This window comes from Aspergillus terreus, genomic scaffold (genome assembly GCF_000149615.1).
Source record: "Aspergillus terreus NIH2624 scaffold_17 genomic scaffold, whole genome shotgun sequence".
Taxonomy (NCBI): Eukaryota; Fungi; Ascomycota; class Eurotiomycetes; order Eurotiales; family Aspergillaceae; genus Aspergillus; species Aspergillus terreus.
The window spans coordinates 408,375-426,468 of NT_165940.1; the positions used below are offsets into that span (position 1 = coordinate 408,375).

An 18,094-nucleotide genomic window follows, 5' to 3' on the forward strand; every position below is an offset into this window, starting at 1 on the left:
ACGGCGACGCATTTCAGCTTGGGCTCTAGGAGCTTAATGATCGGCCCGTAGCATGTTGGACGATGCCAGGCGCCTGGGATGAAGACCAGGGTAGGTTGACTCGACATTTTAATGGCTTGCGAGTTTAAAGACGACGAGATTGATTGTGTATAAGATTCATCGGCAGGCGAAAACACGCAAGTCGTCAGCGGCATAGTCGGGATAGTGACTCATCAATGGATAGCATATCACAGCACGTGACTATATCAGATGTAGCGGTGGCTGGTGTGGCACTATACAAAGCAGTATGAGTGCAAGCTACAAAGGCTTGGGAAGGCACTAAGGAATAGTTAGATTTGTCATTACAAACACAATGTCTCGCTCCATACCCACGCAATGCAATGCAATGCACCGATCAAACACATAAAATCACGACAAAAACTTCATCCGCACATACACCAGCCCATACACCATAAGATAATTCGACACCACAAAGCCCACAAAAATCCCAAAATACGGCCAAATCTTCGACCCATCCAATCCCAGCCCAGCCAGATAATCATCCCCAAAGCTGTACTTGCAGTATCCGCACGTCCCCGTCTCGTCCGGGTTCGCCAGATATCCCACCCCCTTGGCGCGCAGCCAGGCGCCTGCGTACGCGCCGCAGGTGGTGTTTTCCGGGGCCTCGAAGACAGTCAGCTCGTCGGGGTCGCAAACGACGGGCATGCCGCGCAGCACGGCGGTCAGCACGCCGCCGATCCAGTACGTGAACGGCGTCATGTAGTACATGGTGTATTTCCAGAAGACGGGCATGTTCTGGTGCGGCTGCAGGATGCCGTTGAAGAGCTCGCACATGATGATGAAGAATGGCATGAGGGTTGCCGCGACGAGGGAGTCGGCACTATCATATCATACATTAGCGTGGTCCTATAGAGCTTCGGGGAGATACGCACCTCAAAGCGGCGATCCACTGTCCCCACGACGTCGCGAAGAGAAAGAACAGAAAGAACATCAGGAAACTGTACCCCGCTGCAAAGCCCAGCGGCAGCCCGACGATAAAATAGTAGATCACGTAGAAGATGACCGCGCCGACGACCGCATACGGGATCTCGGCCACGATCTGTGCGGTGCAGAACGCAACCCACCCGTACACGCCGCTGGGCCCCTCGCGCGCCGTCCAGATGTCGCGGTTCATGATGAACCGCATGGAGATCGCGTTGATAAACTCCGGCACCAGCATCAGCACCAGGAAGCACGAGAACGCCTTGGACTGCAGGTCTGTCGCGCTGTTGCCGATCTGCAGGTACATCAGGCCGTTGACCAGCGAGTGCAGGAACGCGCCGTAGAGCCGCGAGTACGGGTACTCTGGGTTGCGCCAGTACTGGCGCAGGGTGCGCTGCGTCAGGAGGATGATCTGCTGGTGCAGGGGCGCCATGGCCACCGTGCTCGATGCGTTGGCGCTAGGCGTCTGGCGGATTCCTGCAATCTCCGCGTTGACTCGCGCTGCTTCCTCAGACCCCCGCCAGACGCCCGCCCAGTCGACCGTCTTCTCGCTCTTCATTCCCCCAACCACAACCTCGATCAGGTAGTCCGCGGCGTTGGTCACGTCCTCCGCGGCGGCCCCGTACTTCCGGAAGTAGTCGAAGATGGCCGCGCCGGACGGGCCGACCTCGCCGAAGTAGTACGTGCTGCCGCCAGGGCTCAGTGCCAGCACGCGGTCGAACTCCTCGAACTGCTCCTGGTTGGCTTGGTGGATGGTGCAGAGGACGGCGAGGCCCTGGTCGGCGAGCCGGCGCAGCAGCGCGACGATGTTGGACGCGCCCTGGCTGTCTAGCCCGCTGGTCGGCTCGTCCAGAAAGAGCAGCATCTCGGGTTTCGCGCAGAGCTCGACGCCGATGGTGACGCGCTTCTTCTTCTCGATGTCGAGCGAGCCGATGATGGCGTGCTGCAGGTCACCCAGGCCGAGGGTGGCGAGGACTGTGTCGACGTATGCGAGCTTGTCGGCGTCCGGCACGCTGGCGCTCTGGCGCAGGCGCGCGGAGAACTCGAACGCCTCGCGGACCGTGCTGCTGTCGTCGTGGATGTCCATCTGCTGGCAGTAGCCGATGCGGCGGTTGAAGGATGCGTCGATGGGTTGCCCGTCAACGTACATCGTGCCGGTGAGTTTACCGGACGACGGGCGTTGCGTGAGCGCCGTCAATACTGGAGCTGTCAGTCGATGCACAGATTATAAGAACGAGGTGCTTACAGGTCGATTTCCCAGCGCCAGACGCGCCCACCAGCGCCGTCAGCGTGCCCGGCCGGCAGTGTCCGCAGACACCGTTCAGCAGCTTGCGCTCCTCCTTGCCGACCTGCACGACAAGCTCGAGGTTGTCCCAGGTAAACGTAGACTTGGTGCCCGTCAGCCCCGACGCCTTCTCGGTAGTGCTCTCCGCGACAGCCTGCACACGACCGCTCTCTTCATCGCGAGCGGGCTTACGACTCCGCCGCGTCTTCTTGTACTGGATCGCGCCGGCGCCGTCGGCCTCCCACTCCATGATCTCGTTGAGCCAGCATGTCGCCGCGACGTAGACGACGGTGAACAGAATCAGGATGCCAAAGTTGCGCCACACGTGGCTGAATGAGAACCCATATTGCACGGCCAGGTAGTCGTCGCCGTTGACGACGGCACTGCCGAGCCGGCTGCCGGCGTAGTTGCACGTCTGGTATGCCAGGTCGGTGTAGTTGGGGCCAGAGGGGACGATGGAGGATGGAGCACAGGCGAAGTCGACGTTGTGGAATTCGGCGGCCATCATTGATTCGAACGTGTAGAGCGCGGGGGTGAGATACTAGACATGTCAGTATGCTGTGAGTATAGGTATAGAAGGGGAAACGTACGGCTATCCACCCAACCCACGGGACATCGTTGATGAGCCGGTCAATCGACAAGACGTAACCACCGAGAACAATGCAGAACAGCACCGACACACCGCAGTATCGTAGCGCGACCTCAAAGTTGGGCGAGAACGCGGCAAACAGGCGGAACAGCGCAGTCAGACAGATGGTGCAGAGGTAGATGAACAGGAAGTTGATCCAGAACGCGCCGGCCTAGAGACGTTAGCAGCAGCAGCAGCAGCCGTAACCAAGCACGAGACTTACATCCAACTTCAACCCAGCCAGGAAGTACACCACCACCAGATACAACGCAGTCAACACTGCCGCCAACACGAGATCAACCAGCACCCGACTCAGACACACCGCAGTCGGACTCACAAAGGCGTACTTCTTCTGCCGGCTGAGAATGTCGCGGCCCTGCATGGTATCCTCGAGCTCAGACATCTGCAGCCAGGCCAGCAAAATAGACGAGTAGAACAACACACCACCGCGCGAGTACATCCCGTCGGTCGTCTGCGGCTGGTTGTAGAACATGGACCCGATCAGCAGGCCGTAGATCACGCACGAGATGAGCTTGATGTATAGCGGGCTCATGTGGCCGCGGATCTGCCACACCTGCCGCTGCGTGGCCAGCACGACCTGGCGGAAGAGGGAGATAGTGTATGGCGAGCTGGCGCGCGCAAAGCGCGACTTGTCTTCTTTGATAGCTTGTTTGAAGTTCTCCAAGCTAGAATTTACCGAGCCGGTCCCCAGCGTGCCGGGCCGGCTGCCCAGCTGCTGGTTTTCGTAATCGTCCATGCTGCGCGTGATGTTCTCGTAGGCGATGCTCTGGCGGAAGGCCTGCTCCAGCTCGACGGGGCCTTTAGGGGCGCGGTGTTCCCAGCCGGGCTTGAACCGGCGGCGCTCAGGGACAGTGATGCTAGTCAGGAAGTCCGAGACAGTCTGCATGTCGGCGCATTCGTATCCCAGATCCTCGAAGTACGCCTTGGCCGCGCTCGCCGGGCCCTGGTAGAGCATGCGCCCCTCGTCAATGAGAAGGACCTTGTCGACAAGGTCGTAGATCGCATCTGACGCCTGGTACAGCGTCATGAGAGTAGCCTTGCCGCAGGTGTCGGTCATGATGCGCAGACTGCGGGCGTAGTCGACGGCGGACGAGGCGTCGAGCCCGCGGGTCGAATTGTCCCAGCACATGACGGACGAGTCGGTGGCGAGCGACTCGATGATGGAGATGCGCTTGCGCTCGCCGCCGGACACGCCGCGGATGTACTCGTTGCCGACGAGCGTGTCCATGGTGTGCGACATGCCGAACACGCGGCCGTAGATCTCGAGGTAGCGCGGGATGCGCTCCTGGTAGCGCTTGGGGGTTTTGCTCTGCAGGGCGAACTCGAGCGTCTGGCGCACGTTGAGCGTGGGGAAGTGCACGTCGTCCTCGGGCACGTAGGCCACCTGCCCGCGGTAGTGCTTCTTGACTTCGTCCAGGCTCAGCCCGGAGTAGTCGATGGAGCCGGTCACGCCGAGGAAGGACGAGTGGTGGCCTGCGATGGTGCGCAGGAAGGTCGAGCAGCCGGCGCCGGGGCGGCCGAGCACACTGTTCGTCAGTACTACATATATAGAAGTTTGCTTGAAGGATGGATGGATGGATGGCTTACAGCATGATCTCGCCGCTTCGTACGACGCCGGAAAAATCGCGAATGAGCGGCCGCCCGCTCTGCGGTTCCTTCTTGGACGCCCAGGGCTTGATGGTCCATTCGTAGATGTCCTGGAAGGTGAGCGTGCGCCAGAGGGCGGTTCCCAGCGTCTTGACGTCTGCATGGTCGTTGCCTTCGCCCCAGGTAGAAAGTGAGCGGAAGCATACGCCCAGGTTGGAGCGCTTCTTCCCCGCGCGGAGCTCGTCTACGAGGAACTTGTCAAAGGAGGAGTGAGGTTCTGCATAGGCGGCATGTTCGGGCGCCTCAGTCAGGGTGCGGTGGATGGAAGCAATGGCGTCCTCATCGCCGTGGGAGAGCTGGACGCGCGGGGAGGAGATGATATCCGCGCGGTCTTCTGATCCTGCAGACACGAGGGGGTTTCCCGTGTGTCTATGGTGTGGAAGAGGAGCCGGCATGGTGAGCCTCCGCTAGGCGGACGAGGGCAGTAGTGGATGAAGTGGATATCTAATCTGATAGATGCTATGAAGATCATGCCGGAAGAAGGGAGAGAGCTGGTTATATACAAATCCGACATCTGGATGGATACCTGGAACCGATACAGGGAACTAAATCAAAAAGGCAGCCAAGCTTCGAGATGGGGTGCTTGAATCAGTGCATCTCTCCAGAACTACAGGATATGGCAATGTCATTGGCGGTTGCAAGAGTTCTAGAAAGTCCTTCTCTGGTTGAGTGATGCTGAAGGCGGTTTTTTGCCCGATTCTGGCAGCTCGCCAGAGAATGATCACTCCACTAAGATGGAGGTGATCGAATCATGATGAATAAGACTGCTATGGGACTGCCCAACTAGGAAGCCAAGCAGAGACTCCACTATATGTTCAGAGTTAGTACGGAGTATACTATGAGTTCTTGAGGGACGAGAGATCAGATGTCTCTCTATATGAGTATAGGTGCATCTATCTGATAGAATACATTCTGTTATATTCATCTCTGTTCAATACCTCCTGCAATACTGCAGTGCAATCTTCAAAGAAGTCCTTAATTACTCCGACCGGATTCACAGAATTTTACGCGCCACCGCCATTCGGCGTCCGCGGATCCCGAATGTGCAGAAGGAGCCTGCACTTATGTCACCCGTTCACTAATGAGAATTAAGGTAGTTCTCAGTTCTTACTACTTGTTTGAGATAGTAGTAGTAGCCGGGGAGAGAATTAAGAGATTGAAGATGGTACTAGGGTGGATGCTGGAGAGTACATCTACAGATCCAACATCACAGTTAATCATTGATCGATCTACCCCAATCGGATTTAGAAGACTCTTTAAACGAATCCTACCAGATTAGCTCATGCTACTAGTTAATAACGTTAACAGTAGTATCCCATCGATGTGGACAATATATAACCCAGAGTGATAGAGCCCTCACTACAGCACGAGTACACACCTGGAACTAGACGCAGGTGATTGATATATCATGCTTCACGCGAGGGTCTTATGTGCCAACCCTAAACACCTGGTCAGCCACGCAAGGGCAATTGACTTTCTATTGCTTCTTGCGGAGTCCCGGAATTAGGCTACAACTCACTATAATAGCAAAGTCAAAGACAATCCCAGCCAACCGGGTCAATTGAGATACTCACAGAGTGACAATGGCCGGACGTACCGGTACCACGGTCGGCACTGTCCAGCCACCGCCATCCAGGTATCGGTACCTCCATCCTTTCCATGAACCCGGCTGCAGAAGCACGAGTAAGGGGCTCTGTCGATCATGCAACGGCTAGACCTTAATTCTAAGCTCATATAACCCGACTAACTCGACGGAGCGTGGCATAAACCTAATGTCTTCCCGCGTCTGAGACCCTGATCGTCGAATGGCCTAGAGACGCCAACTGGGGATCAACTGCCCGAGAGTTTCCAAGCCGTGATGACGAATGCTTCCTAATCAAGACCTTCTGAATGGCCGTCTGTCTTGTCGTGCTGCGCCACGACGCCATTCGATCAGTGCGTGCATTCTACGGAAAGGGTCTGGTCGTGCAGAACCAGGGATCAGGGCCCAGCAGCCAGCATTAGAGTTAAATGAGAATGCGCAGCGTGCAGATGAAACTCCAGGCTTCCGTGTATAAGACCCTGCCGGGTGGAATTAGGATGCTGCAATATAATAATGCTGCAATGTATACTCTGGCGTATATAAAAGGGCTGACACGCTCCTTCGTTGTTGTGACACCATTGGCATCTTGAATATTCCGTCTTCCTGTCATTCCTGTCATCTCCGACATGAAGTTCCAGAATCTCCTCCCACTCATGGTGGGCGTTGGTATGCCCTCTTATGCCTACCTTCCACCCCCTATACTGACGTGACAGCCCCCTTAGCCCTAGGCGAGATCACCTCCTTCTCAGCTGAAGGCCGAAACGACGTCTTCTTCAGCATCGCCATTCCCGACTCAACCACCTCCAGCTCGGGCCCCGTGCTCTTCCAGATCCAAGCACCTACCTCGGTGCAATGGGTCGGCTTCGGCCAGGGCGATCAAATGGCCGGCGCCAATATGTTCGTCGTGTACGCCTCTTCCTCCGCACAGAACGTGACGCTCTCGCCGCGCTCGGGCAAGGGCCACGTGGAGCCGCAGTTCAACCGCGACGCGCAGGTCACCCTGCTGCCAGGCAGCGGCATCCGCAACGGCACAATGACTGCCAACGTGCGCTGCGACAACTGTCTCCAGTGGTCAGGCGGGTCCATGGACCCGACCAGCGCGTCGGCACCATGGCTGTATGCGTACAAGAACGGGGCGGGTCTGAACTCGGACAGCGTGACGGAAGAGATCTCCTTCCACGACGGGTACGGTGGACGGTACGTGGACTTGACCCGGGCCAAGGTCAACACCACCAACGCCGACCTGTTCGTGAACTACAACCCAGCAGCGTCGGCGACAGGCGCAAGCACCGCCAGCAGCGGTGGCGGCGGCAACTCCCAGGCCATGCTGATCGCGCACGGCTTCCTCATGTCCTTTGCGTTTGTGGTGTTCTTCCCGCTGTTCGCGCTGCTGGTGCCGCTGCCCATCCGCGTGTCCGTGGCCAAGGTGCACGCGCCGCTGCAGGTCTTCACGCTGGCCATGGCGGTCGCCGGGATGGGTCTGGGGATCAAGTTGGCGGTGGACGGGAGCTTGATGAAGAAGGCGCACCCCATTATCGGCATCGTGGTGGTCAGTCTGCTCATCCTGATGCAGCCGGCGATGGGCCTGCTGCAGCATATGCACTTCCGGCGCACGGGGGGCAAGCATGTCGCGGCGTACGTGCACCGCTGGATGGGTCGGGGTCTGCTCACCCTGGGCATTATCAACGGCGGTCTGGGGTTTGCGTTAGCGGGCGTGGGGAGCCCGGGGGCGCCCCGAGGCGCGATGATTGCGTATGCGGTGATCGCGGGTGTCATGGGAGTGGTCTATGTGATCGTCAGCTTGGCGGTGGCTGTGCGAGGGCGGAAGAAGACCGAGGAGCTGTCTAGCAGCAAAGAGAATCCCAAGGGGAATGCGGAAGAGCATGCGGAGGGGGATACGACGCCGTCGTCTACTCCATAATCGTGTTGCCTGATCTGATGTGGATGTGGATGTGGCTGTGGCTGTACGAAGCATAACTTCGTATTCGATTGATCGCTATAGGTCTAGAACGTCCACAGAATATCAAGAGTAAGCCAGACCTATCACAAATATGTCTAGACCCATGAACGACAAGCGGGCTGTATAGGCAGGATGATGTCCGTATTGCAATAATAGGGCCCTTGTGTACTAGTAGAGGGTATTTCGCAGTATCACACGCTTATAACTCTCTGTTAAGGCCCTGAAAAACACGTGAGAAGACATGCCAACACTTGTACTCCATACTATCAGTCATTAACTCGCAGCACTTTGGCATAACTCATTATCACGACGAGAACGCGTCAGCTCGAAGAAATCACATACTGCCTCGCCAAGGAACAGAGGTAAACGCCCTTCACCAGCTGGGATATTTCGATCGGCAGTGCCGCTTCTTCTCCCATCCCAATGATCAGCGAGAATGGATGAAAACTGTGATTGCTCATCATCTAAAGCTCGGATCGACCGGGATGTGCCGTGTTGCTAATATAGAGGACTGGTTCTGGGGCAGGTTCAACGCCTGTGTTCCAGCGACAATCGACAACTAGAAGGACAAGAGCAGCCTTAACACCGGTCATCCTCCAATAGGTATCCTCTCCTGTATTGCGTCAATAAGGGCTTTCTGCCGGGAAACGGATGAAAAGATCCATGCGAGGTTCGTGCTTATGCATGGCTTCAACGGAACTGTCCGGATGTTCCCATTCCACGACTGTACGGCTTTGCCATGTCAACTGGGAAACCTATACGAGACCATATGCTTGATCGGTATCTGTCGACTAAACCTTTCTGCAGTTCACCCGCATTGGACACCTACCTTCCTTGTGCCGTTGGTTCCAGTCCATCAGAACAACATCTTCAGTGATCAACGGCACATCACTTGTTTGGCTGACCCGGAATGGACTTGGGTCCAGCCTATTCAGATGGTCGAATCTTCTTACGGTAGAAATTGCGCGACAAAATCCGAATGCGCTTCTGCAATCGACCGGCAAATGCCGCGCAATGGTTTATCTAGGGAGTATGCGGACAAAACCAGGACTCGTTGGTCATATTACTCATTAGGTACCTAAATCATCTCTATAGCACAACTCTATACAGATATCTAACCGCCGTCTATAAACCAAAATCATAAAACCAGTTACCTAAAACATTCAGTTGTCTTATGGCCGATTAAGCTGTTCTTTACGGTAGAACAGGAGGAATCCAAAGCTGTATGCAGTTAGTATATAATCCGTTCGTACCTAAGGGCTATATAGGTCTTACCTGGCCAAAAGCTGGAAAAACAAGGCAATCCAGAACCATGCATTAGCAATCGTATCCACCGACGTCCCGACATTCGGCGAAATACCGTCCGGACCGAGTCGATTTGGTGCAAATCCGCGCGCGCAGATGGTAGCGATCGATCCCATGGCCTGCGCAGCCAGGAGGACAAAGCAGACGTGCACTCTTGTCAGGGTCTGCAGGAGGATCATACCCACACCAACCTGCTGGATCTCATCGAGGACGCCGAGCCAGAGCCACAGACATCTGGAGACGATAGCGCCAGACGTCAGGCTCCCAGCCCAAGGGAGAAAGTAGCCGATATTGGACGTTCCCCACCATGTTTGTGCCCAGCGCGGGGAGCCCAGGCTGAGACCGAAGACGGGGAGGATCCAGCTGTGCTCCTTGGACAGCGCACGGAAGGCAAAGAGAATGAGGACCCAGAGGACGATGAAGAAGCCGACGACGAGGATGACGACCTCCCATGTCTTGGCGTGCTTGGAGGACCAGAGGAACGACCAGTTGCGCCCGAACGCGGCGGCGAGGAACCAATTCTGCACGATAACCATGAAACAGAACCAGAGGACGATGCGGCGGCGGAAGAGCGACCTGTAGAAGAAGAGGATCCGACTGGGAGCTTGGCGGTAGTATTTAGGCAGACCCAGGGCGAGGATGACGCCGATGACGAAGCATACTGCAGCAATCGGCATCACCACGGCCGTGAGCCTCCAGGTACTCAATGCGAGGGTGGACACGCCTCCAATTTCAGTGGCGGTAACCTTGGAGCTCCAGTACCATAGTGCAACAGTGTACAGCTGCGAAATACCCTGGATGAGACTGGCGCGGAACATCCAATCCTTGACGGGGACGGCGCCCTGATCACCGAAGTTGAGAGCGAAGAACAACGAACCACTGGACGATGCTATGGCGTACACGCCTGCAGCGACATTTTGAGCCCATCCTCGCCCGACTTCCGACAGTCCAAAGGGAGACACGCCAATGACAATAAAAGCCAAGCTGTATATGAACCATGGGAGACTGAGGACGATCACCGCTGGGAGACGGGCGTACATGAACCACCAGACGATCGAGGAGACGCAGTAGATCGATGCGATCACATACAGCTTGGTCGCCGTCTCGCCTACCTGGCCGACCAGCAAGGTAATTTGAGCAGAATTGGTCGCGATGATCTGTCCAAGGCCTAGAAACAGAGCGTAGACGGGCCAGTTTCCGATCCGTTGTCGCATGAATCGCTCAACGGCCATAGGGCGCTTGTACCCCAGCCGGGAAAGCCAGCGATCGATTTCATCGGAGTCGCTCGGGTCCGAACCGGGCGTGGCGGTTGAGAGGCGGTCATACTGCGTCTCATGGTCGAGCTGGTCCGGACTGACCGAAGAAGAAATAGACTCCTTGCCGTGGCGTTTCTTGAGCTGTGCGTAGTTGTACATGTTATAGAACTTACGCTCGCTCTTCATCAAGTAGGTCTCGATGCAGCAGTCTGTCATCGAGTTCTTCTTGTCCAAGTTGTTGAGCAGCTGCTCGAATCGCCGGGTGAAGTGGCCCATGCTGTCCGTAAAGGTCGGGTCTACCTTCTGCAACTCGAAGACTTGCTCATTGTGGTCACCCATCACTGAAGGCAGAGACAGGACGGAGACATTGCGTGAGTGGGCGAACGGCATGCTCTCGCCGGAATTAGGTGCCAATTGGGATGGGTATCGAGGCATATCAGAAGGCGTCCTCGGCGCTGGTGACGAAGCCCGCGAGACGAAGTACGGTGAGCCTGGCATGGAATGGTACGGCGGTGTAGCGCTGTTCCTGTTTCCATTTCCGTTTCTTGCGGACTCGTCATTGTCTTGGAATCCAAGTGCGTGACTGACTGCCCTCATAGCTTCATCAGCGGAGATGTAGTCCACCCGGTGCGAGTTGGAGTCATCCTCATCGACTTCTGCCTCGACATCGGTGGCTTCCTCATCCGGCTGGCTCTCAGCGACCTGACTGTCGCGAAGTGCCTTCTTGACCAGACGGTTTCTGCCCTGGCCAGGTCCAGCTCGTCGGCCGAGGGAGAGCTTGCGACCTAGACTGCTCCTGTTTCCGTCGGCCGTCTGCAATTCTTGAAGCCGCGACTCGGCGTTCAGCATCACTCTTAAAGGTGGCGTCTCCAGACCGTCTGGGACAGACTGAGCCAATCCAGGCAGACTCGCCGTGGAGTCCCGCATGTTCTGCATCTCCCAGAAGATCTGCGACTCTGGCATGGGACCAGCGACAGTGTTCTTGTTCTTTGTATGATGGATCTGGATGGCCGTCTGTTGCAAGGTTTCCAATTTCTGGATCCATTCCAACACAGGGAATCGTTGCTTGGCAGAGTTCGTGCGCATTTCTTCGCGAGTCTCCTGGTCAGAGTCCAGAGCGGACTTGATAGCAGTCCTTAACTGGTGCAACAGATGGCGGGTCGCGTCAGATTCCACCGTGTACCACCAACCAGGCATTTGGCCTAGACCTCCAATGCGAGAGCCAATACCCAGCGCACCCTTACGACCAAACTCGACCGCTACCAACCCAAATGGCTCGTCCCGAGACGGAATCAGAGCAAAGTCAGCGCCAGAAAACACATACGGAGGCAAAATGGTAAACTCTGGCTTGGAGAACACGCGACCTGGGAACATGGCCATAATGCGCTCCAGTTTGATAGCAGCCAGCTTTCCATACAGGTCAATGATGGGCCCAACGCAGATGAGCTGGACGTGAGGTCTAGCTGACAGTACTGCTGGGATAACATCAGCGATCAAATCGACACCCTTCTGCTTGGACCACCGTCCAACGAACACAAGAAGATCGGCCTTGGGATCTTCGTCCAGACCAGCCCATTTCTGCGCCTGCAGTTTGTCTCTAATCCGATCTTCAGGAGACGGGATCGAAACGTTTGTCTCGGCCTCAGCGCCGACGGCACCAGTATCCGAGGGGTCTGGGTTCGGGAGACTGCCGATTTTATCAAGACTCCAGAAAATTGGGTAGCGAGCCCATGAGCGCTTTCCGTACTTCTTGGATACACCAACTGCACCGAAACCGCGCTGGTGAAATCGAAGGTAGCTTGCGCCTGTATGCAGAAGATTAAATACGTTTCCAAACTGGCAGTATTTGGTCGCGGTTCCGACAGGAAGATTGAAAACTGAGCAGACTTCCTGCTTCTCCTGTTGGGTCCTTAACGGCCACAGGCCCTGGAACTCTGCGTTGTGCAGTGATAGGCAGACTGGAACGGTTCGTGTGGGCAGCAGATAAAGGGGAGCCAAGCAACCGTGGAAATCGTTGATATGGTAGAGATCAATCGAAGGAAATCGCTTGATTGTCTCTGCAATACACTGGTTCCATGCCGAATAGTAAACTGCGCTGTCGAGGTCATCCATCCGTGGGGGGTAAGGCTCAGCTTTCGTCTGGTGCCGAAAGACTGGAGCATCCAGAAGAACATAGGTAATATTATCGACAACGTGGTATTGCACATTCACCAGATAGGGCTTATTAAGGATGGTGACCACCATTGGCTCCGCTGGTGTATCTTCGGGATACTCAATGTCGCCAACACAAGGGACCACCCAGATGAGATTCTGGTGCCTTAGATGCTCCGACATTAGCTGTGCCATGACCCCTAAACCACCGATCTTAACTTTGACCTTCCAGTCCTGGATGAGGTATTCCATAGTGGCGATCAAGACCGTACGTCGGTGTTCGGGGGCGCCTGCAGCTGCGTCTGCAATAGCACTGTCCGGTAGCACCGCCTTGTCGGATATCGCCATTTCAGAATCATCAGCCCCGGCGAACTGTGCTCTGACCTTGCGCCAAAGCAGCGGTAGCTTATCCTCTTTCGTTGCGTTGCCATCCGTGTTCAGCTTGACGCGGTAGAAGGTCCTCATAAAAATGAAGGCGCCGGCAAGGCCCATTACGATGGGAACAACCCACAGAAGGACGAAGAGGACGAGCTGAACCCATCCAGACCCGACAGGGGTCATCTCATATCGAAGATTGGCATCATTAAGAGAGATGGTCCAGCCGAGGTGCGGAAATGGAGGCAACGTGGTTATGTTGATCACGTTCGACGAGAGATAGGACGGAGGAAGCTTCTGGACCACAGACGCATTGTCCACGTCACCATAAACCTCTGTAGGATCTGGCAGGCCATCTGGTCCCACCCCCCAGACACTGATCTGTCCAGTAGATGGCCACTCATACACGAAGTCATACTTCCAGCGACTCTCCTTGGCGTCGTACCTCATTTTGCTCTGCAGTCCAGCATCATAGCCGAACTGATTGTACGGTCCAACCCACCACAGATGAGGGAATCTTCGTTGCACACCATCCTCCCAATCATGGTCACCTTCCTGGATGTAGTCACTACTACCGGTAAGCCTCGAGAAGTACTGCACGCGGATGTGAGTGCCCTTCCATTTCTGAGCATCCGTGCCGGTCCAAGGAGCGATGTCAATCGTCGTGTTCCCACCGGTATACGTTGTCCAATTTGACCATGTTCGACCGAAAGTCGTCGAGTAGCGGAACATGTCAGCTCCGGCGGCGTCATGCTGGATGTAAATGCTGCCGTCGTCGGATTTGTGCACAAGGCTGGTGGAGTAGTTGGCGAGAGGAGTTATCAGCGGGTTCGTTGGAGTTCCCACCCGGAACAAAAACCGGTCGATGGCGTTGGTCCGGTCTCCGGACGGTGTTGAAACGTTTTTGACGGTCAGCTCGTGGATCCCATGATGGACGTTTTTCAGCTTGGCGGACCATGTCCAGACAGTTGGGACCTCCCCGACGTAGTGATGACTGCTCGTCCGTGGAGTGATTTTGCCGCAGTTGACACTGGACGTATCGAGAGTCGGTGTGATGCCCTTTTCGGTGCTAGAGTTTAGGGAGATCGCTTGAGTCACGCCGGTACAGTCCATCTCCTTTGAGTATCCAAGCTGGATGTCGACTGTTTCGCCCGTGTCCTCCGCGGACAGCAAACGTGTGTCGTGGCCGGGAACGAACTCGGTAACAGTGGGACCAGGCTCAACAAATCTATCAGCCTCCACATAGGCTCGGTATTCCCATGGCAGCAGAGTCATGTTGCGAGCGCAGCCGTACGACTCATTGCTTCCCTGGATCTCAATTTCGCCAGGGCCATCTTCCAAAGTGAGCTCATCGTAAGGGGCGAACACATTCTTCAGCTTCGTTCCCGACTTGTAAGGAGCCAATAACGCGGTATCCCGATTCTTGCAGTCACCGCCGTAGGTGACAGTCTTGTTGTCATTGTGATACACAAGCCAAATCTTGTTGTCGCCCTTGGAGGCCTCTGGCTGGACATCAGGGAAGTAGCTTCGCAAGACCGACCACAGACCAGTCACTGTGGGAGTGGTCGATGAACCGGGAAGATAGACGTCCTTGGTAAGCTGGGAGAGGGTCTGGAGATAGAAGCCATCATTCGCAACGGGATAGTGCTCCCGGATCTCGAACATGCGCTTCATGATATTGCGAAGTGGGTGAGCAGGATTGCGCTGGTCATAAGTGACGGTGATGTCGTGACAACCGTATAGACCCCTTTCATTTGGGAAGTTGTAGAACTTAGTTGTGTTCAAGTTGAAGCAGCCATGTGTCCACCATGCGGTCTGGTAGGTCATCGGCTGCCGACCAAAGAGATAGTTTGTTGCAGTGGCATCGAAAACGTACATATCCTGTTCCTCACCCCACAGGATGAGGGGAACACCAGGGAGCTCCAGCGTGACAATGAATAGGCCCAGAAGGTATTTCTCCGTACCGTTTTTGATAGCGGGCCAACGAAAGTTATCCTGGTTCGACACACCATACATATGCCTGGGGTCGAGCTGACCGGTCAAAGGGTTTAGGAAATCATTGGTCACAAGCATCCCATTCCATGCCTCAATGAAATCTGTTGGCAAGTCGAACCCGGCAACAAGGTTACCGTCCATTCCGAGGAAACGGGTCATCGAACGGTAGATGGTATAGTGGAACGCGGCTGCATCCAACGCCTGGTGGCCGTCCTCTCTTAGGAAGTATTGAGCGTCTGAATCGTTCGTCAGCTTGACAGCATCGCCTGCGGACTTAGGACGCTGATTTGGCTGGCGCCCGCGACCAAGGTAGAGACTCCCGAAGGTATTGCCGGATGTAATCTCGCCAGGTATGAAGAAATTATGCTTGCCATATTTCTTTGCACATTCGCGGAATGCCGCCGATATCTCACCCAGGGGCTCCAGGGTCGCCTGAACAGCTTTATCATAGCGGAAGCCGTCAATATCCAAACTGGCAATTTGAATGCAGTAATGTCTAGTGATGATATCACGCACGGGCTTGTGCCATTCACGCAGCCGATCTTGCACCGAGGCGAACTTGGTGAGCTGGCGCTTCCAGTCAGGAAAGTTGCCAAATGCCTCTAGTTCTCCATACTGATCAAAATCACTATTATAGCAGCCCTTCAATTCCTCAACCCCGCCGGACGCCAACGGCAACCCAGTCTCGTTCCAGAATTTCGGATAGTCGCAAGTCTTGTTGTACTCATTGCTGAACTTGAAATCGGCATACCGACGATCCGTGATCCACTCGACCTCATATTCGTCAGGTCGGAAATCGGCTGAGGTGTTGAGGTGGCCTTTGAAACCAATCAGGTTGCTTAGACTGCATATCGATGTAAGCGTGCGGCCATACGACGTTGACTGGGGGTTATATATACACTTACGTTGCCAGCGTATTGTCCATGATCACATACATATCACGGTTGTGAATCTCGGTGATAGTCCGTCTCCAGTCCTCCAGTGTGCCATGGTGCATATCCAGCAGAGTTGTATCGACCGGCGAGTAGCCGTCGTAGGCCCAAGGGAGGTTCATCAAGCCTGTTCCAGCAAAGTAGATACCCTATATTGGTAAGTAACAGATCAGATACTGAAGCGGTTCCAAACCCACCTTGAAACCCATTCCCCTGATATAGTCCAGCGTATCAATCAACCCGACCAGATCCCCTCCATGACGCATCTGGTTGGAATTCAGGACATGCTCAAATGCGGTACCGTTGATATCGTCATTTGTTGGATCACCGTTCGCGATTCGGTCCAGAAAGATCGTGTAGACTGGAAAACGCCAGTTGTCCGGCGAAGGGTGGTATGTATGGTTCGGCCATTCTCCCCAGTAGTCAATCGGCGATTCCGCCGATCTGTTTTCGTTCAAGTTGTAATCAACGAGCGACTCGGTGTAGGGCCAACACAATGCACTGACGCTCAGCAATGACAGGATGAGAGCGACTGAGCGCTGCGTTTCCGTGAACATTTCTGAAGCGCCTTCAAGCTCTCGAGAGTCGTGAACAGGGTCAGTCGATCATGCTCTGAGATGCGGAAGAATCAAAGAAAGGACGGTAACAAAAACGAAAGACGAAAGAACGAGTGGCCTGTCGACTCAGAGGGAAAGTTGACAACTGGGAGTTAGAACACCAGCAGATCAGGAACAGCGGGGAGAAAGTCATCCAGCGCTGAGCAGGCTGCGTCCAGACTTATCCACTGTATGCAGGTGGCCATTGTCTCACTAAAACTCTTCGCAGTCTCCAGATAATGACGACAGACCGGTGTCTCAATAATCAACCGACATGAGACATCTGGGACAGTTCCACAGCGATGGGGTGGCAGTGGGCTGCCAGCCGCGCACCACGCCATCACTTTGACGGTTTCCCGTGGCTATTCTGAAAAGTATATTGTATTGAAAGGGAGCCTTTGGTTGGCCACATTAAGTCGTATCTGTAGGTGTGGAGACTCTTCTGGACTTGTCTGGAGGGTTCAGTGAGATTCTGTCCGAAGCCACTGCACGGCACGATTGCCAAAGACACTCTAAGGGTGTACTACATCCTTGTCATGTGGCGTAGGCATAGGCAGCAAGAACTTTTCTATACTGGGTAGTGTATCTTGTTCCTCGAGAACAACATCGACTATCATGTTACCCATCATTCGGAATACATAGGATCACCTCTCATGCATCGTCGACTTAACTCACTCGACTGATAGTATGAGCCAGACTACTGGTACACATTGTGAGAGGGCCCGATCGCGATACCGTATCGCTGGTGGGACTTGAACATCAAGCCCAGGACTGTACGGAGTATAGTACGTAGCAACTACGGGATACGGGCTAAAGCAACCCGATCGACCCGCCATTTACCTTAGTGAAGGAGCAGAAAATTCTAGCTGAGGTCCGAGGTTTCGCCTATCGACTTATCAAGTTCTGACAAAACAAGCACCGGCTCCGTTGTGGACCCCCCACTCACCATGTGCATCCGTGCCGCGGTTTATATATATCTCAGGGTCCCGTAAGTGGCGTCCTCCTCCAACACCTAGCCAACGATCTTTCAAGCTAGTACGGTCTCCCTGGCCAGGACTTATTGTACCGCCGAATTGCAGGTTACAAATAAATAATGACTGTTCCTTCCGACGGCTCCGACCCGAGGTGGCCGGGCACGGGTACGTCTAAGAAGATAGCCCTGGAACACCAATGGATAACAGTTACGCTTATTACGTTCGACATAGGTATTTTTAAGTAGTAATATAAACTTCTCACCGGATTGGAATTCTATAGTAGACTGTATATGCATTAAGAGTACGGTACAGTAAGAAGCTTGATTACCATCCCTTCAAGCGGGCCCATTCTGACCAGGACCAGAGATCGCACAGAAAGCCACAGACATCAACCTGGCAGGATATA

The 18,094-nt window shown here is 54.9% G+C and overlaps 3 protein-coding genes across 3 annotated transcripts; 1 reads left to right on the plus strand and 2 right to left on the minus strand.

Annotated features, from left to right (window-relative positions):
* Nucleotides 1-408: 408 nt before the first annotated feature.
* ATEG_10369 (putative ABC multidrug transporter) lies at nucleotides 409-4,957 on the minus strand (the record flags this gene model as incomplete). The annotated part of the gene is made up of 6 exons (XM_001218716.1): nucleotides 409-880; nucleotides 933-2,181; nucleotides 2,228-2,807; nucleotides 2,857-3,066; nucleotides 3,118-4,441; nucleotides 4,503-4,957. The coding sequence occupies 6 exons, from the start codon at nucleotides 4,955-4,957 to the stop codon at nucleotides 409-411; spliced, it is 4,290 nt and encodes a 1,429-aa protein (XP_001218717.1).
* A 1,813-nt stretch (nucleotides 4,958-6,770) lies between these two features.
* On the plus strand, nucleotides 6,771-8,065 carry ATEG_10370 (cytochrome and DOMON domain-containing protein; the record flags this gene model as incomplete). The annotated part of the gene is made up of 2 exons (XM_001218717.1): nucleotides 6,771-6,810; nucleotides 6,867-8,065. 2 exons carry the CDS (start codon nucleotides 6,771-6,773, stop codon nucleotides 8,063-8,065), a joined length of 1,239 nt encoding a protein of 412 aa, XP_001218718.1.
* Nucleotides 8,066-9,276: 1,211 nt separating this feature from the next.
* On the minus strand, nucleotides 9,277-16,675 carry ags3 (alpha-1,3-glucan synthase Ags3; the record flags this gene model as incomplete). Its single annotated transcript, XM_001218718.1, has 4 exons — nucleotides 9,277-9,325; nucleotides 9,380-16,030; nucleotides 16,092-16,267; nucleotides 16,316-16,675. The coding sequence occupies 4 exons, from the start codon at nucleotides 16,673-16,675 to the stop codon at nucleotides 9,277-9,279; spliced, it is 7,236 nt and encodes a 2,411-aa protein (XP_001218719.1).
* Between the last annotated feature and the right edge of the window lie 1,419 nt (nucleotides 16,676-18,094).